The sequence below is a fragment of the Lupinus angustifolius genome, chromosome LG13 (assembly GCF_001865875.1).
Source record: "Lupinus angustifolius cultivar Tanjil chromosome LG13, LupAngTanjil_v1.0, whole genome shotgun sequence".
NCBI lineage: Eukaryota > Viridiplantae > Streptophyta > Magnoliopsida > Fabales > Fabaceae > Lupinus > Lupinus angustifolius.
This window is the reverse complement of record NC_032021.1, coordinates 16,208,251-16,227,850: the sequence shown is the minus strand read 5'-3', so window position 1 is coordinate 16,227,850 and position 19,600 is coordinate 16,208,251. Positions and strand designations below refer to the sequence as shown.

At 30.9% G+C, this 19,600-nt stretch overlaps 2 protein-coding genes across 3 annotated transcripts; both read right to left on the bottom strand.

Annotated features, from left to right (window-relative positions):
- Positions 541-7,087, bottom strand: LOC109363390 (RING-H2 finger protein ATL33-like). 2 transcript variants are annotated; one of them, XM_019609638.1, is made up of 2 exons: positions 6,589-7,087; positions 541-922 (listed from the first exon to the last, which is right to left on the bottom strand). In XM_019609638.1, the coding sequence occupies exons 1-2, from the start codon at positions 7,045-7,047 to the stop codon at positions 635-637; spliced, it is 747 nt and encodes a 248-aa protein (XP_019465183.1). In that variant the 5' UTR covers positions 7,048-7,087; the 3' UTR covers positions 541-634. The 2 variants fall into 2 exon arrangements, with proteins under 2 accessions (XP_019465183.1, XP_019465182.1); XM_019609637.1 differs by lacking the exon at positions 541-922 and having other exon boundaries at positions 6,220-7,085.
- On the bottom strand, positions 12,213-13,076 carry LOC109363439 (RING-H2 finger protein ATL33-like). The gene has a single exon (XM_019609701.1). It carries the CDS (start codon positions 13,038-13,040, stop codon positions 12,294-12,296), a length of 747 nt encoding a protein of 248 aa, XP_019465246.1. The 5' UTR covers positions 13,041-13,076; the 3' UTR covers positions 12,213-12,293.

The window sequence follows — 19,600 nt, the reverse complement described above, 5'->3', positions numbered from 1 at the left end:
TGGGTTTGAGCCACACATGCATTATGGTATTCCTAACTTCATATATACATCCTAAAAAAATTCAAGTAGTAGTCCTATCCCATTTCCTCACTATTCTAATTCCCATTCACACCAGTTCTAGCTCAAGCAACAAACCCTTTTCAAAAACTACATATAAGGAACAATGTCTTTAAAGAATAAAATATTCTCAGACCAAATTTTTTTAGCAAAACTACACATCAAACTTCTACACTTTTAACATTGATACACAGATTTATATGCACACATTACAATTACATTAAATTTCCCTTGAAAGAAACTAGTATAATCTTTGAAATGATAATAAGTGTAAGCTAAATCAAAATAAAATTGGACAATTTATAGAGGAAAATCTTCAAAAAAGTAAAAAAGAAAATGACATTACTAAGTTTGAAGTGGCTTAGCCATTTAACTATTTTTTATATTACTAAAAGTATCATCACTCTTTAGGTACGTAATTAATATCTTTTAAAATGTTTAACCACTTAACTATGTGAAGTATATGAAAAATAGTTATATAATTCTCTGATTTATCTATTGTATATTGAGTTTATTGTGTATACTCCTTACATATCATGTAATGTAACTATGATTGGGACCTAAATAAAAACAACATTCAAATCAAAGCAGAGGCATCACCACCATGTTGCAGATCACCGTCTCTGGTTGGAGCCGCCGATGAATTCGAACCCGAAAGCTTTGTAACGGCGGCGATGTTGGCGCGGCAAATCGGACAATTGGAGTGGTTACTGAGCCACATATCAATGCAAGAAGCGTGAAAAGAATGCTTGCACACGCTTAGCTGCCGGATCTCTTCCCCGTCGGCGAACACCGACAAGCACACCGGACATTCTCCACCGATTTCCTTCACATGTGCTTCCTTCTGGTACTTCACATCGGTGACCTCGCCGGAGTTTTCATCATGGACGTGATTGGAGATATGGTTGGGGACAGCTGATCCCCATCCGAGAATGACATTGTTATCTTTCCATCTTATGAGGTTAAGTGGTTATGTGGCAATTTTGAATGATATGGCTATTTTCTATTGTTGGTATAGGAAGTGGGATTGAGAAATTCACAAAGAAGACTTTTGTTCTAGAGATCATTTGTTCATAAGGATATCTCATTTTATATCTTTGACTAATCAGATATTTACATATAAATAAATTGAATTTTTTTTAAAATAAAATGTAATATTTTTATATTACTTATTAAAATTAATTTGTTCGGAACATGAAATAAGATAGTCTTAGACTCATTTGTCTAAGGATAGCATGATTACTCGTGGTTATGTTAGTATTGGTGGTTCATTTCTCATCTAGGTTAAATGGGTTTTGCAGCATGATCAACAGCCGAAAGGACAACACATGACTTATTTGTGAACCAACCTTAACAACACTCTAAATTCCCAACCACCATCACATTCCAAATATATGTCCTTGATTGAGAGATTAGGAGCCATTTTTTTAAATATTGTTAGGTATGATAGAACATTATAACGTAGTTAAATATATGTACTTGATTTCTTTTCACGAGTAACTGGGTTTGTGTTGCATGCAGTTTTGGGGAAATCAAGGTTTTTTTTTATTAATTAATTAAGGTGTGTGGTTTCTAGTAATGAATGAAGATTTAACTGAAAGTTTGCTTTTCTGGTGAAAGGCAAATGCCAACATCAACTAAAATTTTGAAGTTGGAAGCTGATCTACCAAGTTATTGTGACATTATCCCTATGTTAAAGAATATACCATACCATTTTTAAAATTTTGTATAATCATAGGGTGCTTCGATTTATTATACCTACATTTCTGCGAGTGTGTTAAGCAACTACTAATATATTATTAGAGAACTATATTATACTCCACTTTAAAGAGTATGCTCACAATGCACTTTGCGTTAATGCAAATCAATGCTCATGACACATCTCTTGCATCCAAGCCGGTGCATATATCGTACCCTACATATCTACCAATATCGGTATTACACCTTGTATCCAAATCAATGCTCGTGTTGTGCCCAACATTAATGCCAATCAGTGTATGTGTACTTTTGTGGATCACTAACAATTAACATTCTTCTTCATGGTGTTGCAGACATGCCATAAGGATACACTAGTTCTCATCGCACTACTTGGAATTTTGGATTTTGGATCTAACATAGTTGTGGTCCACACTACCATCTCACCATATTTCTTTCTCATTTGACTCATCTGATTTATCCTCATGTAGTGCTTTCGATAGACATTGTCCAACCTTCTTTGCCATAATCCAAGTTATTAATTTCACCAAACTTCTCTATATGAATCTTGTGCATGGGTTAAAAGTCATATACTAATTAATTGGCTCTTATACATATTGTTGATGTTTCTGAAGCGATTATTACACAATATTGGTCACAAACAATTAAATAAAGGACTTATGAATAATTAGAATAGAAGAAGACAAAGACTTTGTAAACAATTTTTGACCAATTATGCCACGTCCCAAAAAGCGTTGAATGATTATCTTTATATCATTCGAGACTAAAGATTACAAGCTAAAACACATCAATGAATCCAAGGCACATGTGATGTTTGTAATTGGTAAAAGTTATAACAAAGAACTTGAACCCAATATATAACACTAGTTTCTCTCTTCCATTCTTTTTTGTACTTCCAACCAGTGGTATTCCTCACTGTTTTGGTAGGTATGACTACCACTCCCAACAAATGTCGCTTTCAGAAATTGAATCATTATTTTTTTGCTCCTTTTAAAGAAATAACAAGACATTATACAATTAGACTAATATCTTGTTGGTGTTCTTTCTTCCATTCTAATGCTAGATATTATACTAATTACAATAATATATTTCAGGTAGATACGATAATATTTGATTATTTGGCATTGTGACGTGGGAATAGACCCTCTTCATGTTATTCTCTCAATTTTCTGTCCGTTTTAGTAATTAACATTTAGGGTTGGTCCATTTTGTTGGTGTGATTGATGAATTGCGTTTAACCAATTGTAAACTCGAAATGATAAAAATGGAGAGAAATAAATGGTGAGGGTGGATCTTATTCCATGCGATTCACTATTTCCCCCACTAAGCTAATATTTATTATTCTGAGTTGGTCCGTGTTGACGACCTACCAAATTCAATTATGAATTGGACTTTTTCTTATAAATCACATTCATAGAAATAAGTTCCATATGGATGGGGATAGGGGTGAGTATAGGCCGGGTTGGGACGGGTTAAGGCTTGTCCTTACTCGGCCTTAAACATTGGTCGGGTCACTTTTTTGAATTCGGACCTAAACCTGAAGTTAACCCGACCCTAAATAGTGACTGGGTCAGTCTTTAAACCCGACCCAACCCTAGACCCGATTAAATATAATGCATACTCATTTTAGATAAAGACTTTTCAATATTATTTATTATTATGAATATGTAGGTTGATATATAAAATGATATATGTATATATGTATTATTAATCATGTATATATAATGGAAAAACTAAAGAATAAATGATACTTTTGACTAAAAGAATATCATTACTCTATACATATTTGAATAGAAACACATACAAACATGATGAGCGAGTGACCCTGGGACGAAACAGGCCGGGTCATGTTTGGTCCCTACCCGACCCTAAATGTTGTCTGGGTCTATTTTTGAAACCCAAACTCGGCCCTAGACCCGACCCTATTCGGACCCGATCATGATCGGGCCGTACAGGGTGAGCAGGTAGGATCGGATCCTGCTCACCCCTTGATGGGGAAGATAAGTTATATTTTATAAGATAACAATCAAGTAGTCTAGTCTAGTACATTTGTTAGGCTTGTAATATTATTTAAAAAAATTACATTGTTAACTATTCATTTTTAATTATATTCATTATTAAATAAAATTATTATTACACAGTACATATATATTATAATTATTGGATAAATTAATGCTTGTTTCTTATAGGAATATACTGTTTTTTAGTCAAACTCGTATTAGAGAAAATGTTCTGAATCGTTGTACAATGTTTTTCTTGTCCTCTATTATGACAATATTAGAAACTTATACTTGGCCCAACTCTATAGTTTTGTATGAATTACAAGCTTATGCTCGGCCTTACTGTTTGTATTATCTTTTGTTATTAACATTAAATTGAAAGAAGAAGAAAAGACTAGTTAGAAACTTTTTAAATCATGATTTAATGATATATTTTAAAAGTTTAGTCATAGTTATTAATATGAAATGCCATTTATATTAGATTATTAGGTATGCAATTAATTCGGTCAAAACTTGAAAATATCAAGAATTAGTCAAATTGTACAGTAATAATATATTTAAAACAACATATCAATGATTCAAACCTTGAGTTTTGTAGTTGTTTGTAATAGTGCAAAACTGCTATATGATTGCAATAATTGAGTTATATATTGCAAATAATAACATTGTATTTATAGATTTATTATATATATAAATTAAACGATATGAGAAAAGTGGATAAAATCCTTTTATATTTTATGTTTTTTTGTTAGTAATTATTATAAACTACTTTTTATTCATAATTACACCTTAAACTTTATGAGTTGGAGAAATTGGTCTCAGTATAAATATATTATCAGATTACTATTAGGTCAACAAGGAAATCGCTGTAATAAGAAGAAAGAGATAATTAAATTTGTTGAAAATGATTAATATTGATATAATTCCAGGGTTAAAAATGGTTAAAACAAAATGGAGTTAGAATTTTTTATTGCTATTAATTTAAGATTATCGATCTTTATACATATATTAAATTCATCAATAATTAAAGTTTAAGGGATGATTAAGAAGAAAAAAAAGTTGATTAATAATATCTAAATTTATGATATTTTTATTGAATTTTCCTAATTGACATATAATAGAGTTATCCTATCATGTTTTTCACGAATGTAATAACCAGTTTTAATATAAGAGTTTTACCTTCTTAATTTATCTATAGTACTCAACTCACAATTTCTAAACATGTGATTAAAGTATAATATTTATATATTGTTAGTGTAAAAATTTATATATAATTACTATATTATTCATTATTCATTGAAGAATTAATAATTATTAAATATGAATAGTAGAAAATATAATAATAATATTATAATTTACATCGTTAGCATATACATTTTTTTTTTTTTCGATATAATTATTGATGAGGTGTGGGACATGGGTTGGATCTAAGAAACAATAACAGGTTGCCATGGACCACAAGCTGGAACCTGGAGGCATGGGTTGTCTCTTGGTGCACATGTTTCCATTGGGACTTGTGTGGTCTCATCTCTCTCACACGTTAAATAAATCAATAATACTTTACTCTTCCAAATTATGTTCAACATTCTTAGTCTTTTACTTTCCCAATCACTCATTTCCTTTTTAATTTTATTTTTTACAAAATTCGACAACAATTTACAAAATGAGATCCAAATTTATACTCAAGACATGAACAAATTGGAATGGTGGAGGAGCCACACAAATGGGATCAGCTCTCCCATTTTTTTGTCTCATTGTGTTCCAATCCAATGAAAATTTGACACATACTTAAAAAGAAAATTAAGAAAAATATAAAATAACATTTTTATATGATTTAGTGGGATATTATTGGCTTGAGATATGGGGACAGAAATTTTTTGGGACGGAGGATCCTGGGTTTGAGCCACACATGCATTATGGTATTCCTAACTTCATATATACATCCTAAAAAAATTCAAGTAGTAGTCCTATCCCATTTCCTCACTATTCTAATTCCCATTCACACCAGTTCTAGCTCAAGCAACAAACCCTTTTCAAAAACTACATATAAGGAACAATGTCTTTAAAGAATAAAATATTCTCAGACCAAATTTTTTTAGCAAAACTACACATCAAACTTCTACACTTTTAACATTGATACACAGATTTATATGCACACATTACAATTACATTAAATTTCCCTTGAAAGAAACTAGTATAATCTTTGAAATGATAATAAGTGTAAGCTAAATCAAAATAAAATTGGACAATTTATAGAGGAAAATCTTCAAAAAAGTAAAAAAGAAAATGACATTACTAAGTTTGAAGTGGCTTAGCCATTTAACTATTTTTTATATTACTAAAAGTATCATCACTCTTTAGGTACGTAATTAATATCTTTTAAAATGTTTAACCACTTAACTATGTGAAGTATATGAAAAATAGTTATATAATTCTCTGATTTATCTATTGTATATTGAGTTTATTGTGTATACTCCTTACATATCATGTAATGTAACTATGATTGGGACCTAAATAAAAACAACATTCAAATCAAAGCAGAGGCATCACCACCATGTTGCAGATCACCGTCTCTGGTTGGAGCCGCCGATGAATTCGAACCCGAAAGCTTTGTAACGGCGGCGATGTTGGCGCGGCAAATCGGACAATTGGAGTGGTTACTGAGCCACATATCAATGCAAGAAGCGTGAAAAGAATGCTTGCACACGCTTAGCTGCCGGATCTCTTCCCCGTCGGCGAACACCGACAAGCACACCGGACATTCTCCACCGATTTCCTTCACATGTGCTTCCTTCTGGTACTTCACATCGGTGACCTCGCCGGAGTTTTCAACATCGTGGTGAGAGAGCTCGGACGGGACGGATAATTCGCCGGAGGTTTGTCGCCGGCGGCGGGAAGACGGGCACCAGAAGGCGAAGATGAAGGTGTAGATTAAGGCAGGGATGGTGATGATAGCGATAATGGCGAGGAGGAATTGGATAGGAGACAAATCGACAGAAGTGTGAAATACGGCGAAGGGTGAGGGCGGCGGCGGTTGTGGCGGCGCAGGGTGGACTGTGATTTGAAAGATGGAGCTTGGAGAAGCTGCGAAGGGTGACGGTGGTGACGATATAGGAAATATGGGGATTTGGTCGGTGAAGTGCGGCGGGAAGAGGAGCGGCGGAGGAGGTGGTATAGTGGTGGGTGAATTTTGCATGGTGGGAGAAATAGAGGAAAATAGAGTTAGTATTATTACTACTATGGCATGTGTGTATTTGTTTTGAAGTTGTTTCATTATTGTTGAATTTATCTTGAGTACTCTAAGTGTGAATGAAGAAGTTTCATATGGTATAAAAGTTGATGAGTTAAACAACATATTAGTAGTTGAATCTAACAACATAATGCCTTAAGGTTTTTTATCAAGATGTGGTATCAAAATCACTTATATACTTCTTTCACTTAAGTCATGGAAGAATGTTATAACTCATACATGAAAATCTCTCAATAAGTGGTGTCAAATAGAGATGGCAAAACGGGCCACCCAGTCCGTTTCTGCAAAAATTTAAGCGGGTGCGGGTATGCCCATTTTGGTTTAACGGACAAAACTCAATGCTCTGCCCGTTTTAAAATGGGCTAACGGGCTTGCAGGCGACCCGTGGGCATTTAAAATAAAAATAAAAATTCATAAATAAAAGATATTAAATTAAATAAAGTAGTTGAAGATAAAAAATTAACAAATTTTTTGATAATTTATATTAAGTTTAACCAATCACGTTAGATTACAATTTTTTAGGGATTAAAAATTACATTACATCATACTTTATTTAAATTTTTCTTACTTTTTCCTTAAATTATGTTTATGGGCCGCCCGATGCCCAATAGAAATGTCCGCGAACTTTGCAGGAAAATAGACAAATTTTGTATGCATTACCCACACAAAAATGCGGGCGCGCCCGTGGACAATGTCCATTTTGCCATTTCTAGTGTTAAAGCAGAGTATTAAAGCAACAAGTGATCGATAGATTTAATGTGATCCTGATGTCGACAATATTTCTAGCGAGAGGTCAAAGATGTGTGTTTCATTGATGAAAGGATAAGCCAACAATAATGCAAGTAGATAGAGAGTTGAACTATAGTATTTCCAATATTCAAAAGGAAGTAACTCACATTTGAGGGGGAGATGTTGGATATTCTAAGTGTGAATGAAGAAGTGATATACATTGTGTAAAAGTGGATTAGATAAATGTCATATAAGTGAATGAACTCATATACCTAATACCTTAAGGTTTTGGGTCAAAATGTAATGTCAAATTTAGTTATATGCTTCTTTCGCTCACTTAGCCAATGGAATAATATTATAGCTCATAAGTTAAGATCTTCCAATAGTTTATGCATATATTATAAAATATATGTATCGACAATGTTTTTCGTGTAAATATCATATTTTTTATGGTTAGAACTTAAGAGAAATAAAAAGTAATAAATAATGTATTGACAATATAAAAATTATAAAAAAAATATAAGCATTAATAGTATAACAGTTTTATACAATGTCAATCTATCATACACCATTCATTTTTAATAATTATTGACATTTCAAAAAGTAATACAAGTTAATGACGAATAATATATCAATTATGTATAAATATTTCCACGAAAGTAAGAATGTATAGATATTTCAACTTAAAAAATATTAGAATTTAGATACATATATTATTGGACAAAGGTGGTTGAAAATGGTTGTTAGGGGAATGAAAGAGACTGAAGATAAATATTGTTGAATGATATCAACAAAGACAAAGGATAACAGCTGGACCCTTTTGTCAGCCTAGCTAATTTTTCCACACTCTTTCTCCTTTTTCTTTTCTTAATGTTAGATGGAATAATTGCTATGTTTGTTTTTTGCCAAACTTTTCAAAATCTTGATCTGAAAGTAATTTTTTTTATAATTAAGCCTTTTAATATGTGGTTTAAGAATAATAACAACATTTCTAAGGGTTAACTAGCTAACATGATATATGTTTTAAACAATAGTATAATATTTATGCACTGACAATGTAAAAATTTATACACAATCATCGACTTTCATTTAGACTATTTTTTTGAAAAGTCAACGATAATTAAAAAGAATGATGGATGATACAATAACAGTGTGAAATTACACTATCGATGTATATATATTTTTCTCTTCAAACAATTCATTGTGGCCACATTATTAGGCCCCTTCTCCTTTTAAATTAATAGGTGGCTTATTTGTGATTTCTTTAATAATTTATAATTTTAATATTAAAATTTGAACAAAATATTACTTTATATTTATATAGTTTTAACAACTCATGGCCTTAAGCTACTATCTCTATAAGTTAACCACTAAAGTAATAATATTATGAAATATAACAAAGTTGTTATTCCAAGGCAAACACCATATTAAAACAAAATAAGTTAATGGCAATGGATAAAAAATGTTTGGACCCATATTAGAAATGATCACATGCAATGCACACATCATACATTAACATTTTTTTTATGTTTACCCTAAAAAGGTGTCATTGAATCACCTCCTAGCATGAATGCTACTTATCTTTATATATACAAGGAGAAAGTTTTTGTGAAGTTTTTTTCCATCTTTTCCTCCAAATGCTTTACGTGAATTTCTTCATCAAGTTTTATGTATACATTATATTTTGACATTCATTACAACTTTTCATTATATTTTATTCATTGGTTATAAGCTAACTTTCATTGTCTTTTCATTCATTTTGTAAGTTATGTTTTATGCAATGGAAAACGTTTTAACTTGGTTATATGGGAACTTACCTAATGAGTAAGTCAATAAAATCTATTTCACATCCTAGTCTTCATTTTATAAAGATTTAATTAATAATTCACGTAATTTGAATTAGTCAATAGATATGAACCATTAGATTTTCATATAATCAATATCTAAGATGTGTAGTAAGTTTTTTTAAACTTATTTTAAAATTAAATGAATCCACCCTCTTTTTATATATATTTCTACTTTTGGCCTAAATATTGTTACCTAGCCACATAGCTAAAAAACAAATTTCTTGTTCATACTCATTGCTTTATATTGCTTCCAACAACGATGAAATTGTCCTTGTCGACCTACAATATATCTCTTGTTCAAGTGGTTCCTGTGACATGCATTTGTTACTTCAGGGAAAAAATGGATGTACATTATTCACTATTTATATTTAATTATCATTTATTCTTAAATATAAGTAACACAAATAAATAATATATTAACTGTGTATAAATTTTTATGGTAACAATGCAAAAATATTACATATTCATTTTACCTTTAGCTAAGTGAGTGGGAAAGTGGCTCTGCCTTCTACAAAAACCTTGTCATTATTTTTAAGACACCATGAGAATCAAGATATGTGTAGAGTCATTGTCCTTTTGTTGTTGTGGAGTTTATACTAGATCAAATATATAATGTTAGAATTTCTGACAATTTATGGGTCACAAATATAATTCTATGATTGTGTTATGATCATTATGTAATTAGCCAAAATATATAAAATGATCTTCAATAATTAATTTGGTGGTTAAGGGCATATATGCCATGAAATAATATAAGTGTAGATACCTTCAGGCAATTTCTGATTTGATGAAGGGACTGAATCATAATTATTGCAACTAAAGTAGTAATCACTACGGGTTACTTTTACGGGTTATGGTCCCCATTTGTAGAGCAATAGGTTTTCAGGTGTAGGTGGTTGAGGAGAATAAGGTAGGATGAGGATAGTGTTATCCACAAGGATATAACACTATCAACTCATCCATAAGGCGATACATAAGACATACTCCTAACATAAGGCACAATGACACCATAAGGCACACTCTCAAGAACTAAGACAATTCTCTCATTCCCCTCTAGAGAGAAACTAAGGAAAATCATTCGGCGCTCTATCATCTAGAAGATCATCACACCCTCATACCTTCGAGACTCCGGAAATGGCTCAACAATGTATGTTCTTCATCTTCACCATGAACTCATTTGGGGTTTCTTCGGTCTGGACCATGGTTGTTCCATTTGGGTTTATGTATGAGCATAAATATTAGGTTATGGGAACAAAGTCATGATCATAAGGACTTCCGCGTTCAATCTATGAATTTTGGATGGAGATATTATCCAACATATAACACTTGTTGTGGGGTCCCAATCTAAGTCCATTTTTCTTGACTAATTCATTTTTTTTTTCATGCAGATTACTGTTAAAAAAAGACTAAAAATATAAATTATATGGTTGTGGTATTTAATTTGATCTTATTATATGATTATTGTGACTAGCGTGTTCATTGATGATGTCATATCAACCCGAATTCTATCGTTTAGGATTAAATGTATAATAATTAGATGATATAAATTTTCAATACAATAATTTATAATAAAATATACTCAATCTGACAAATTTTGTTTATTTCTTGAAAATATATAACTTATCTATTTATTGTGTGAATCTGTTTGCTCAAATTTGAAATAGGTAAATGTGTAATGTTACATGATATATATGTCATGGTTGTGAAAGTTTACAATAATAAACCTCATAGTATAGTCATTCTATATGTATGTAATTTTTATTAAATAAAAGACTAATACGCTATTAAATGTTTCTTTTAGGATGGCAACAGATATGTACGAGTGCGAGTAATATTTTCTTGTTCCCAAACCTACAATATTTGTATGTACTCGAATGGGTAGTAGGATTTGTGGGTATCCAATTTTAATTATATATTTATATAATTTGTAATAATAAATATGTAAAAATAATCATTATATAAATAATATGATAAACTTATTATCATAGTAAAACATATGATTTAGTGGGATATTATTGGCTTGAGATATGGGGACAGAAATTTTTTGGGACGGAGGATCCTGGGTTTGAGCCACACATGCATTATGGTATTCCTAACTTCATATATACATCCTAAAAAAATTCAAGTAGTAGTCCTATCCCATTTCCTCACTATTCTAATTCCCATTCACACCAGTTCTAGCTCAAGCAACAAACCCTTTTCAAAAACTACATATAAGGAACAATGTCTTTAAAGAATAAAATATTCTCAGACCAAATTTTTTTAGCAAAACTACACATCAAACTTCTACACTTTTAACATTGATACACAGATTTATATGCACACATTACAATTACATTAAATTTCCCTTGAAAGAAACTAGTATAATCTTTGAAATGATAATAAGTGTAAGCTAAATCAAAATAAAATTGGACAATTTATAGAGGAAAATCTTCAAAAAAGTAAAAAAGAAAATGACATTACTAAGTTTGAAGTGGCTTAGCCATTTAACTATTTTTTATATTACTAAAAGTATCATCACTCTTTAGGTACGTAATTAATATCTTTTAAAATGTTTAACCACTTAACTATGTGAAGTATATGAAAAATAGTTATATAATTCTCTGATTTATCTATTGTATATTGAGTTTATTGTGTATACTCCTTACATATCATGTAATGTAACTATGATTGGGACCTAAATAAAAACAACATTCAAATCAAAGCAGAGGCATCACCACCATGTTGCAGATCACCGTCTCTGGTTGGAGCCGCCGATGAATTCGAACCCGAAAGCTTTGTAACGGCGGCGATGTTGGCGCGGCAAATCGGACAATTGGAGTGGTTACTGAGCCACATATCAATGCAAGAAGCGTGAAAAGAATGCTTGCACACGCTTAGCTGCCGGATCTCTTCCCCGTCGGCGAACACCGACAAGCACACCGGACATTCTCCACCGATTTCCTTCACATGTGCTTCCTTCTGGTACTTCACATCGGTGACCTCGCCGGAGTTTTCAACATCGTGGTGAGAGAGCTCGGACGGGACGGATAATTCGCCGGAGGTTTGTCGCCGGCGGCGGGAAGACGGGCACCAGAAGGCGAAGATGAAGGTGTAGATTAAGGCAGGGATGGTGATGATAGCGATAATGGCGAGGAGGAATTGGATAGGAGACAAATCGACAGAAGTGTGAAATACGGCGAAGGGTGAGGGCGGCGGCGGTTGTGGCGGCGCAGGGTGGACTGTGATTTGAAAGATGGAGCTTGGAGAAGCTGCGAAGGGTGACGGTGGTGACGATATAGGAAATATGGGGATTTGGTCGGTGAAGTGCGGCGGGAAGAGGAGCGGCGGAGGAGGTGGTATAGTGGTGGGTGAATTTTGCATGGTGGGAGAAATAGAGGAAAATAGAGTTAGTATTATTACTACTATGGCATGTGTGTATTTGTTTTGAAGTTGTTTCATTATTGTTGAATTTATCTTGAGTACTCTAAGTGTGAATGAAGAAGTTTCATATGGTATAAAAGTTGATGAGTTAAACAACATATTAGTAGTTGAATCTAACAACATAATGCCTTAAGGTTTTTTATCAAGATGTGGTATCAAAATCACTTATATACTTCTTTCACTTAAGTCATGGAAGAATGTTATAACTCATACATGAAAATCTCTCAATAAGTGGTGTCAAATAGAGATGGCAAAACGGGCCACCCAGTCCGTTTCTGCAAAAATTTAAGCGGGTGCGGGTATGCCCATTTTGGTTTAACGGACAAAACTCAATGCTCTGCCCGTTTTAAAATGGGCTAACGGGCTTGCAGGCGACCCGTGGGCATTTAAAATAAAAATAAAAATTCATAAATAAAAGATATTAAATTAAATAAAGTAGTTGAAGATAAAAAATTAACAAATTTTTTGATAATTTATATTAAGTTTAACCAATCACGTTAGATTACAATTTTTTAGGGATTAAAAATTACATTACATCATACTTTATTTAAATTTTTCTTACTTTTTCCTTAAATTATGTTTATGGGCCGCCCGATGCCCAATAGAAATGTCCGCGAACTTTGCAGGAAAATAGACAAATTTTGTATGCATTACCCACACAAAAATGCGGGCGCGCCCGTGGACAATGTCCATTTTGCCATTTCTAGTGTTAAAGCAGAGTATTAAAGCAACAAGTGATCGATAGATTTAATGTGATCCTGATGTCGACAATATTTCTAGCGAGAGGTCAAAGATGTGTGTTTCATTGATGAAAGGATAAGCCAACAATAATGCAAGTAGATAGAGAGTTGAACTATAGTATTTCCAATATTCAAAAGGAAGTAACTCACATTTGAGGGGGAGATGTTGGATATTCTAAGTGTGAATGAAGAAGTGATATACATTGTGTAAAAGTGGATTAGATAAATGTCATATAAGTGAATGAACTCATATACCTAATACCTTAAGGTTTTGGGTCAAAATGTAATGTCAAATTTAGTTATATGCTTCTTTCGCTCACTTAGCCAATGGAATAATATTATAGCTCATAAGTTAAGATCTTCCAATAGTTTATGCATATATTATAAAATATATGTATCGACAATGTTTTTCGTGTAAATATCATATTTTTTATGGTTAGAACTTAAGAGAAATAAAAAGTAATAAATAATGTATTGACAATATAAAAATTATAAAAAAAATATAAGCATTAATAGTATAACAGTTTTATACAATGTCAATCTATCATACACCATTCATTTTTAATAATTATTGACATTTCAAAAAGTAATACAAGTTAATGACGAATAATATATCAATTATGTATAAATATTTCCACGAAAGTAAGAATGTATAGATATTTCAACTTAAAAAATATTAGAATTTAGATACATATATTATTGGACAAAGGTGGTTGAAAATGGTTGTTAGGGGAATGAAAGAGACTGAAGATAAATATTGTTGAATGATATCAACAAAGACAAAGGATAACAGCTGGACCCTTTTGTCAGCCTAGCTAATTTTTCCACACTCTTTCTCCTTTTTCTTTTCTTAATGTTAGATGGAATAATTGCTATGTTTGTTTTTTGCCAAACTTTTCAAAATCTTGATCTGAAAGTAATTTTTTTTATAATTAAGCCTTTTAATATGTGGTTTAAGAATAATAACAACATTTCTAAGGGTTAACTAGCTAACATGATATATGTTTTAAACAATAGTATAATATTTATGCACTGACAATGTAAAAATTTATACACAATCATCGACTTTCATTTAGACTATTTTTTTGAAAAGTCAACGATAATTAAAAAGAATGATGGATGATACAATAACAGTGTGAAATTACACTATCGATGTATATATATTTTTCTCTTCAAACAATTCATTGTGGCCACATTATTAGGCCCCTTCTCCTTTTAAATTAATAGGTGGCTTATTTGTGATTTCTTTAATAATTTATAATTTTAATATTAAAATTTGAACAAAATATTACTTTATATTTATATAGTTTTAACAACTCATGGCCTTAAGCTACTATCTCTATAAGTTAACCACTAAAGTAATAATATTATGAAATATAACAAAGTTGTTATTCCAAGGCAAACACCATATTAAAACAAAATAAGTTAATGGCAATGGATAAAAAATGTTTGGACCCATATTAGAAATGATCACATGCAATGCACACATCATACATTAACATTTTTTTTATGTTTACCCTAAAAAGGTGTCATTGAATCACCTCCTAGCATGAATGCTACTTATCTTTATATATACAAGGAGAAAGTTTTTGTGAAGTTTTTTTCCATCTTTTCCTCCAAATGCTTTACGTGAATTTCTTCATCAAGTTTTATGTATACATTATATTTTGACATTCATTACAACTTTTCATTATATTTTATTCATTGGTTATAAGCTAACTTTCATTGTCTTTTCATTCATTTTGTAAGTTATGTTTTATGCAATGGAAAACGTTTTAACTTGGTTATATGGGAACTTACCTAATGAGTAAGTCAATAAAATCTATTTCACATCCTAGTCTTCATTTTATAAAGATTTAATTAATAATTCACGTAATTTGAATTAGTCAATAGATATGAACCATTAGATTTTCATATAATCAATATCTAAGATGTGTAGTAAGTTTTTTTAAACTTATTTTAAAATTAAATGAATCCACCCTCTTTTTATATATATTTCTACTTTTGGCCTAAATATTGTTACCTAGCCACATAGCTAAAAAACAAATTTCTTGTTCATACTCATTGCTTTATATTGCTTCCAACAACGATGAAATTGTCCTTGTCGACCTACAATATATCTCTTGTTCAAGTGGTTCCTGTGACATGCATTTGTTACTTCAGGGAAAAAATGGATGTACATTATTCACTATTTATATTTAATTATCATTTATTCTTAAATATAAGTAACACAAATAAATAATATATTAACTGTGTATAAATTTTTATGGTAACAATGCAAAAATATTACATATTCATTTTACCTTTAGCTAAGTGAGTGGGAAAGTGGCTCTGCCTTCTACAAAAACCTTGTCATTATTTTTAAGACACCATGAGAATCAAGATATGTGTAGAGTCATTGTCCTTTTGTTGTTGTGGAGTTTATACTAGATCAAATATATAATGTTAGAATTTCTGACAATTTATGGGTCACAAATATAATTCTATGATTGTGTTATGATCATTATGTAATTAGCCAAAATATATAAAATGATCTTCAATAATTAATTTGGTGGTTAAGGGCATATATGCCATGAAATAATATAAGTGTAGATACCTTCAGGCAATTTCTGATTTGATGAAGGGACTGAATCATAATTATTGCAACTAAAGTAGTAATCACTACGGGTTACTTTTACGGGTTATGGTCCCCATTTGTAGAGCAATAGGTTTTCAGGTGTAGGTGGTTGAGGAGAATAAGGTAGGATGAGGATAGTGTTATCCACAAGGATATAACACTATCAACTCATCCATAAGGCGATACATAAGACATACTCCTAACATAAGGCACAATGACACCATAAGGCACACTCTCAAGAACTAAGACAATTCTCTCATTCCCCTCTAGAGAGAAACTAAGGAAAATCATTCGGCGCTCTATCATCTAGAAGATCATCACACCCTCATACCTTCGAGACTCCGGAAATGGCTCAACAATGTATGTTCTTCATCTTCACCATGAACTCATTTGGGGTTTCTTCGGTCTGGACCATGGTTGTTCCATTTGGGTTTATGTATGAGCATAAATATTAGGTTATGGGAACAAAGTCATGATCATAAGGACTTCCGCGTTCAATCTATGAATTTTGGATGGAGATATTATCCAACATATAACACTTGTTGTGGGGTCCCAATCTAAGTCCATTTTTCTTGACTAATTCATTTTTTTTTTCATGCAGATTACTGTTAAAAAAAGACTAAAAATATAAATTATATGGTTGTGGTATTTAATTTGATCTTATTATATGATTATTGTGACTAGCGTGTTCATTGATGATGTCATATCAACCCGAATTCTATCGTTTAGGATTAAATGTATAATAATTAGATGATATAAATTTTCAATACAATAATTTATAATAAAATATACTCAATCTGACAAATTTTGTTTATTTCTTGAAAATATATAACTTATCTATTTATTGTGTGAATCTGTTTGCTCAAATTTGAAATAGGTAAATGTGTAATGTTACATGATATATATGTCATGGTTGTGAAAGTTTACAATAATAAACCTCATAGTATAGTCATTCTATATGTATGTAATTTTTATTAAATAAAAGACTAATACGCTATTAAATGTTTCTTTTAGGATGGCAACAGATATGTACGAGTGCGAGTAATATTTTCTTGTTCCCAAACCTACAATATTTGTATGTACTCGAATGGGTAGTAGGATTTGTGGGTATCCAATTTTAATTATATATTTATATAATTTGTAATAATAAATATGTAAAAATAATCATTATATAAATAATATGATAAACTTATTATCATAGTAAAACATATGTAATTTATTATGAAATAATAATAAAGTGTATGATATATAATATTAATAATAATAAGAAACTATAATATATATATATATATATATATATATATATATAAATTTAATTAAAAATAAATTTATAAATTTACTCATGGACAGATATCATAAAACTCATTCACACTCATAAACTATTATTGTGGATACTCGTGTGAGTATTTCTAGAGTACCCACTGATATGGTTCTTTTGCCATACCTAATTTCTTTCTATTAAAAATATTTGGAAATAAAACTTCATAACAGTAACACATAAGATTCATATATTATTATCATTCTCTGTACCCAATTTTGACCAAGATTAAAACTATTTTAAAATAAAATAATAAAAAGAAATAAATAATGAGTAAAAATTAAAAAAGTGAGGTAATTAAGGTAGTTTGTGACCCATTCAGCAACCATAATGTACCCTTCCTTTATAATCATTTTTTAACAACATTGTCACACACACTAATGCTAATAAAAAAAGTAGAGGCTTAACCTAATTGAGAGAAAAAGGAGGTATCAACCAAATCTTGGTTTTCAAAAAGAATGGAGAGGAGAAAGTAAGTGAAGCAAGTAACAACCATCAACAACATATTATCTTCTCTAATGTAAACAATCCCAAATGCGCTAAGAGGTCCATTCTATTATTTCATTCCTTTTATTCCCTTTGTTTAGACATTGTTCTTTTTGTGTTAATTATGATTGCTCTAAGAGGGACTTGTTCCTTGTTTCTTCTTTTATTCCCTACTATTTTTTATTTGTTTTTTTTTGGTTTGTTTATTTATTTATTGAATGATTTATTTGGTATCAAGTATAGTAATATTCCTGTTTTAGATTAATATTATTCATACATTTGTTTGGTATTATATTTGTCTTGTATCTATTATGTTTGTGTCCATGTATATGAGTATGCATGCTCTAGTTTAATATTATTCTTGAGAATTGTTTACTAGTGTTTGTTTTGTTCTTTTTATTTAGTTATTATTATCTATTTTATTTATTTTATTTTATTTTTTACTGTTCTTTTTTGTTTGTTTTTATTTATTTTTTAGTTTTACAATGAAAATAAAAAAGAGAAACTTTATAAGCAATACAAAGTAATATACTATAGGACTAGTTCTTTGTCGCGCTACTTTATGTTGTCTAAAGCAAAGAGAGGTAGTGCATTATATGACTAGTTCTTTATCGCGTTAACTCATCTTATTATTTTTAAAGTAATTTAATAAAAGCAATGTAAAGTAGTACACTATAGGACTAGTTACTTGTCGCACTGTTTTATCTTGTCTAAAACAAGAGGGGTAGTGCATTATAGGACTAGCGTCTTTGTCGCGTTACATCATCTTGTTAATTTTCAAAAATAATTTAATAAAATCAAAGAGAGATAATGCACTATAGGACTCGTGTCATGTCGCGTTATCTCAACTTGATATTTTTAAAAATAATTTAATAAAATCAAAGAGAGATAGTGCACTATGGGACTTGTGCCCTGTCGTGTTATCTCGATTTAATATTTTCAAAATAATTTAATAAAATGAAAGAGAGATAATGCATTATGTGACTCGTGCACTGTCGTGCTATCCCGATTTGATAGTTTCAAAATAATTTAACAAAATTAAGGAGATATAGTGCACTATGGACTCGTGTCATGTCGCGTTATCTCAACTTGATATTTTAATTTTTTTTAATAAAATCAAGGACAGACAGTGCACTATGGGACTCGTGCTCTATCGTGTTATCTCAACTTGATATTTTTAAAAATAATTTAATAATATCAACGAGAATAGTGCACTAAGGACTCGTGTTCTACCGTGTTATCTCGATTTGATATTTTCAAAATGAATTAATAAAGTCACGGAGAGGTAGTGCACTATGATATTTGTGTCATGTCGCACTATCTTATCTTGTTATTTTAAAATAAAATAAAAATATGACGATCAACCAAGCTTCTTTTGAAAGAAACTATATAGCCCTGATTTCTTTATTACAACTAG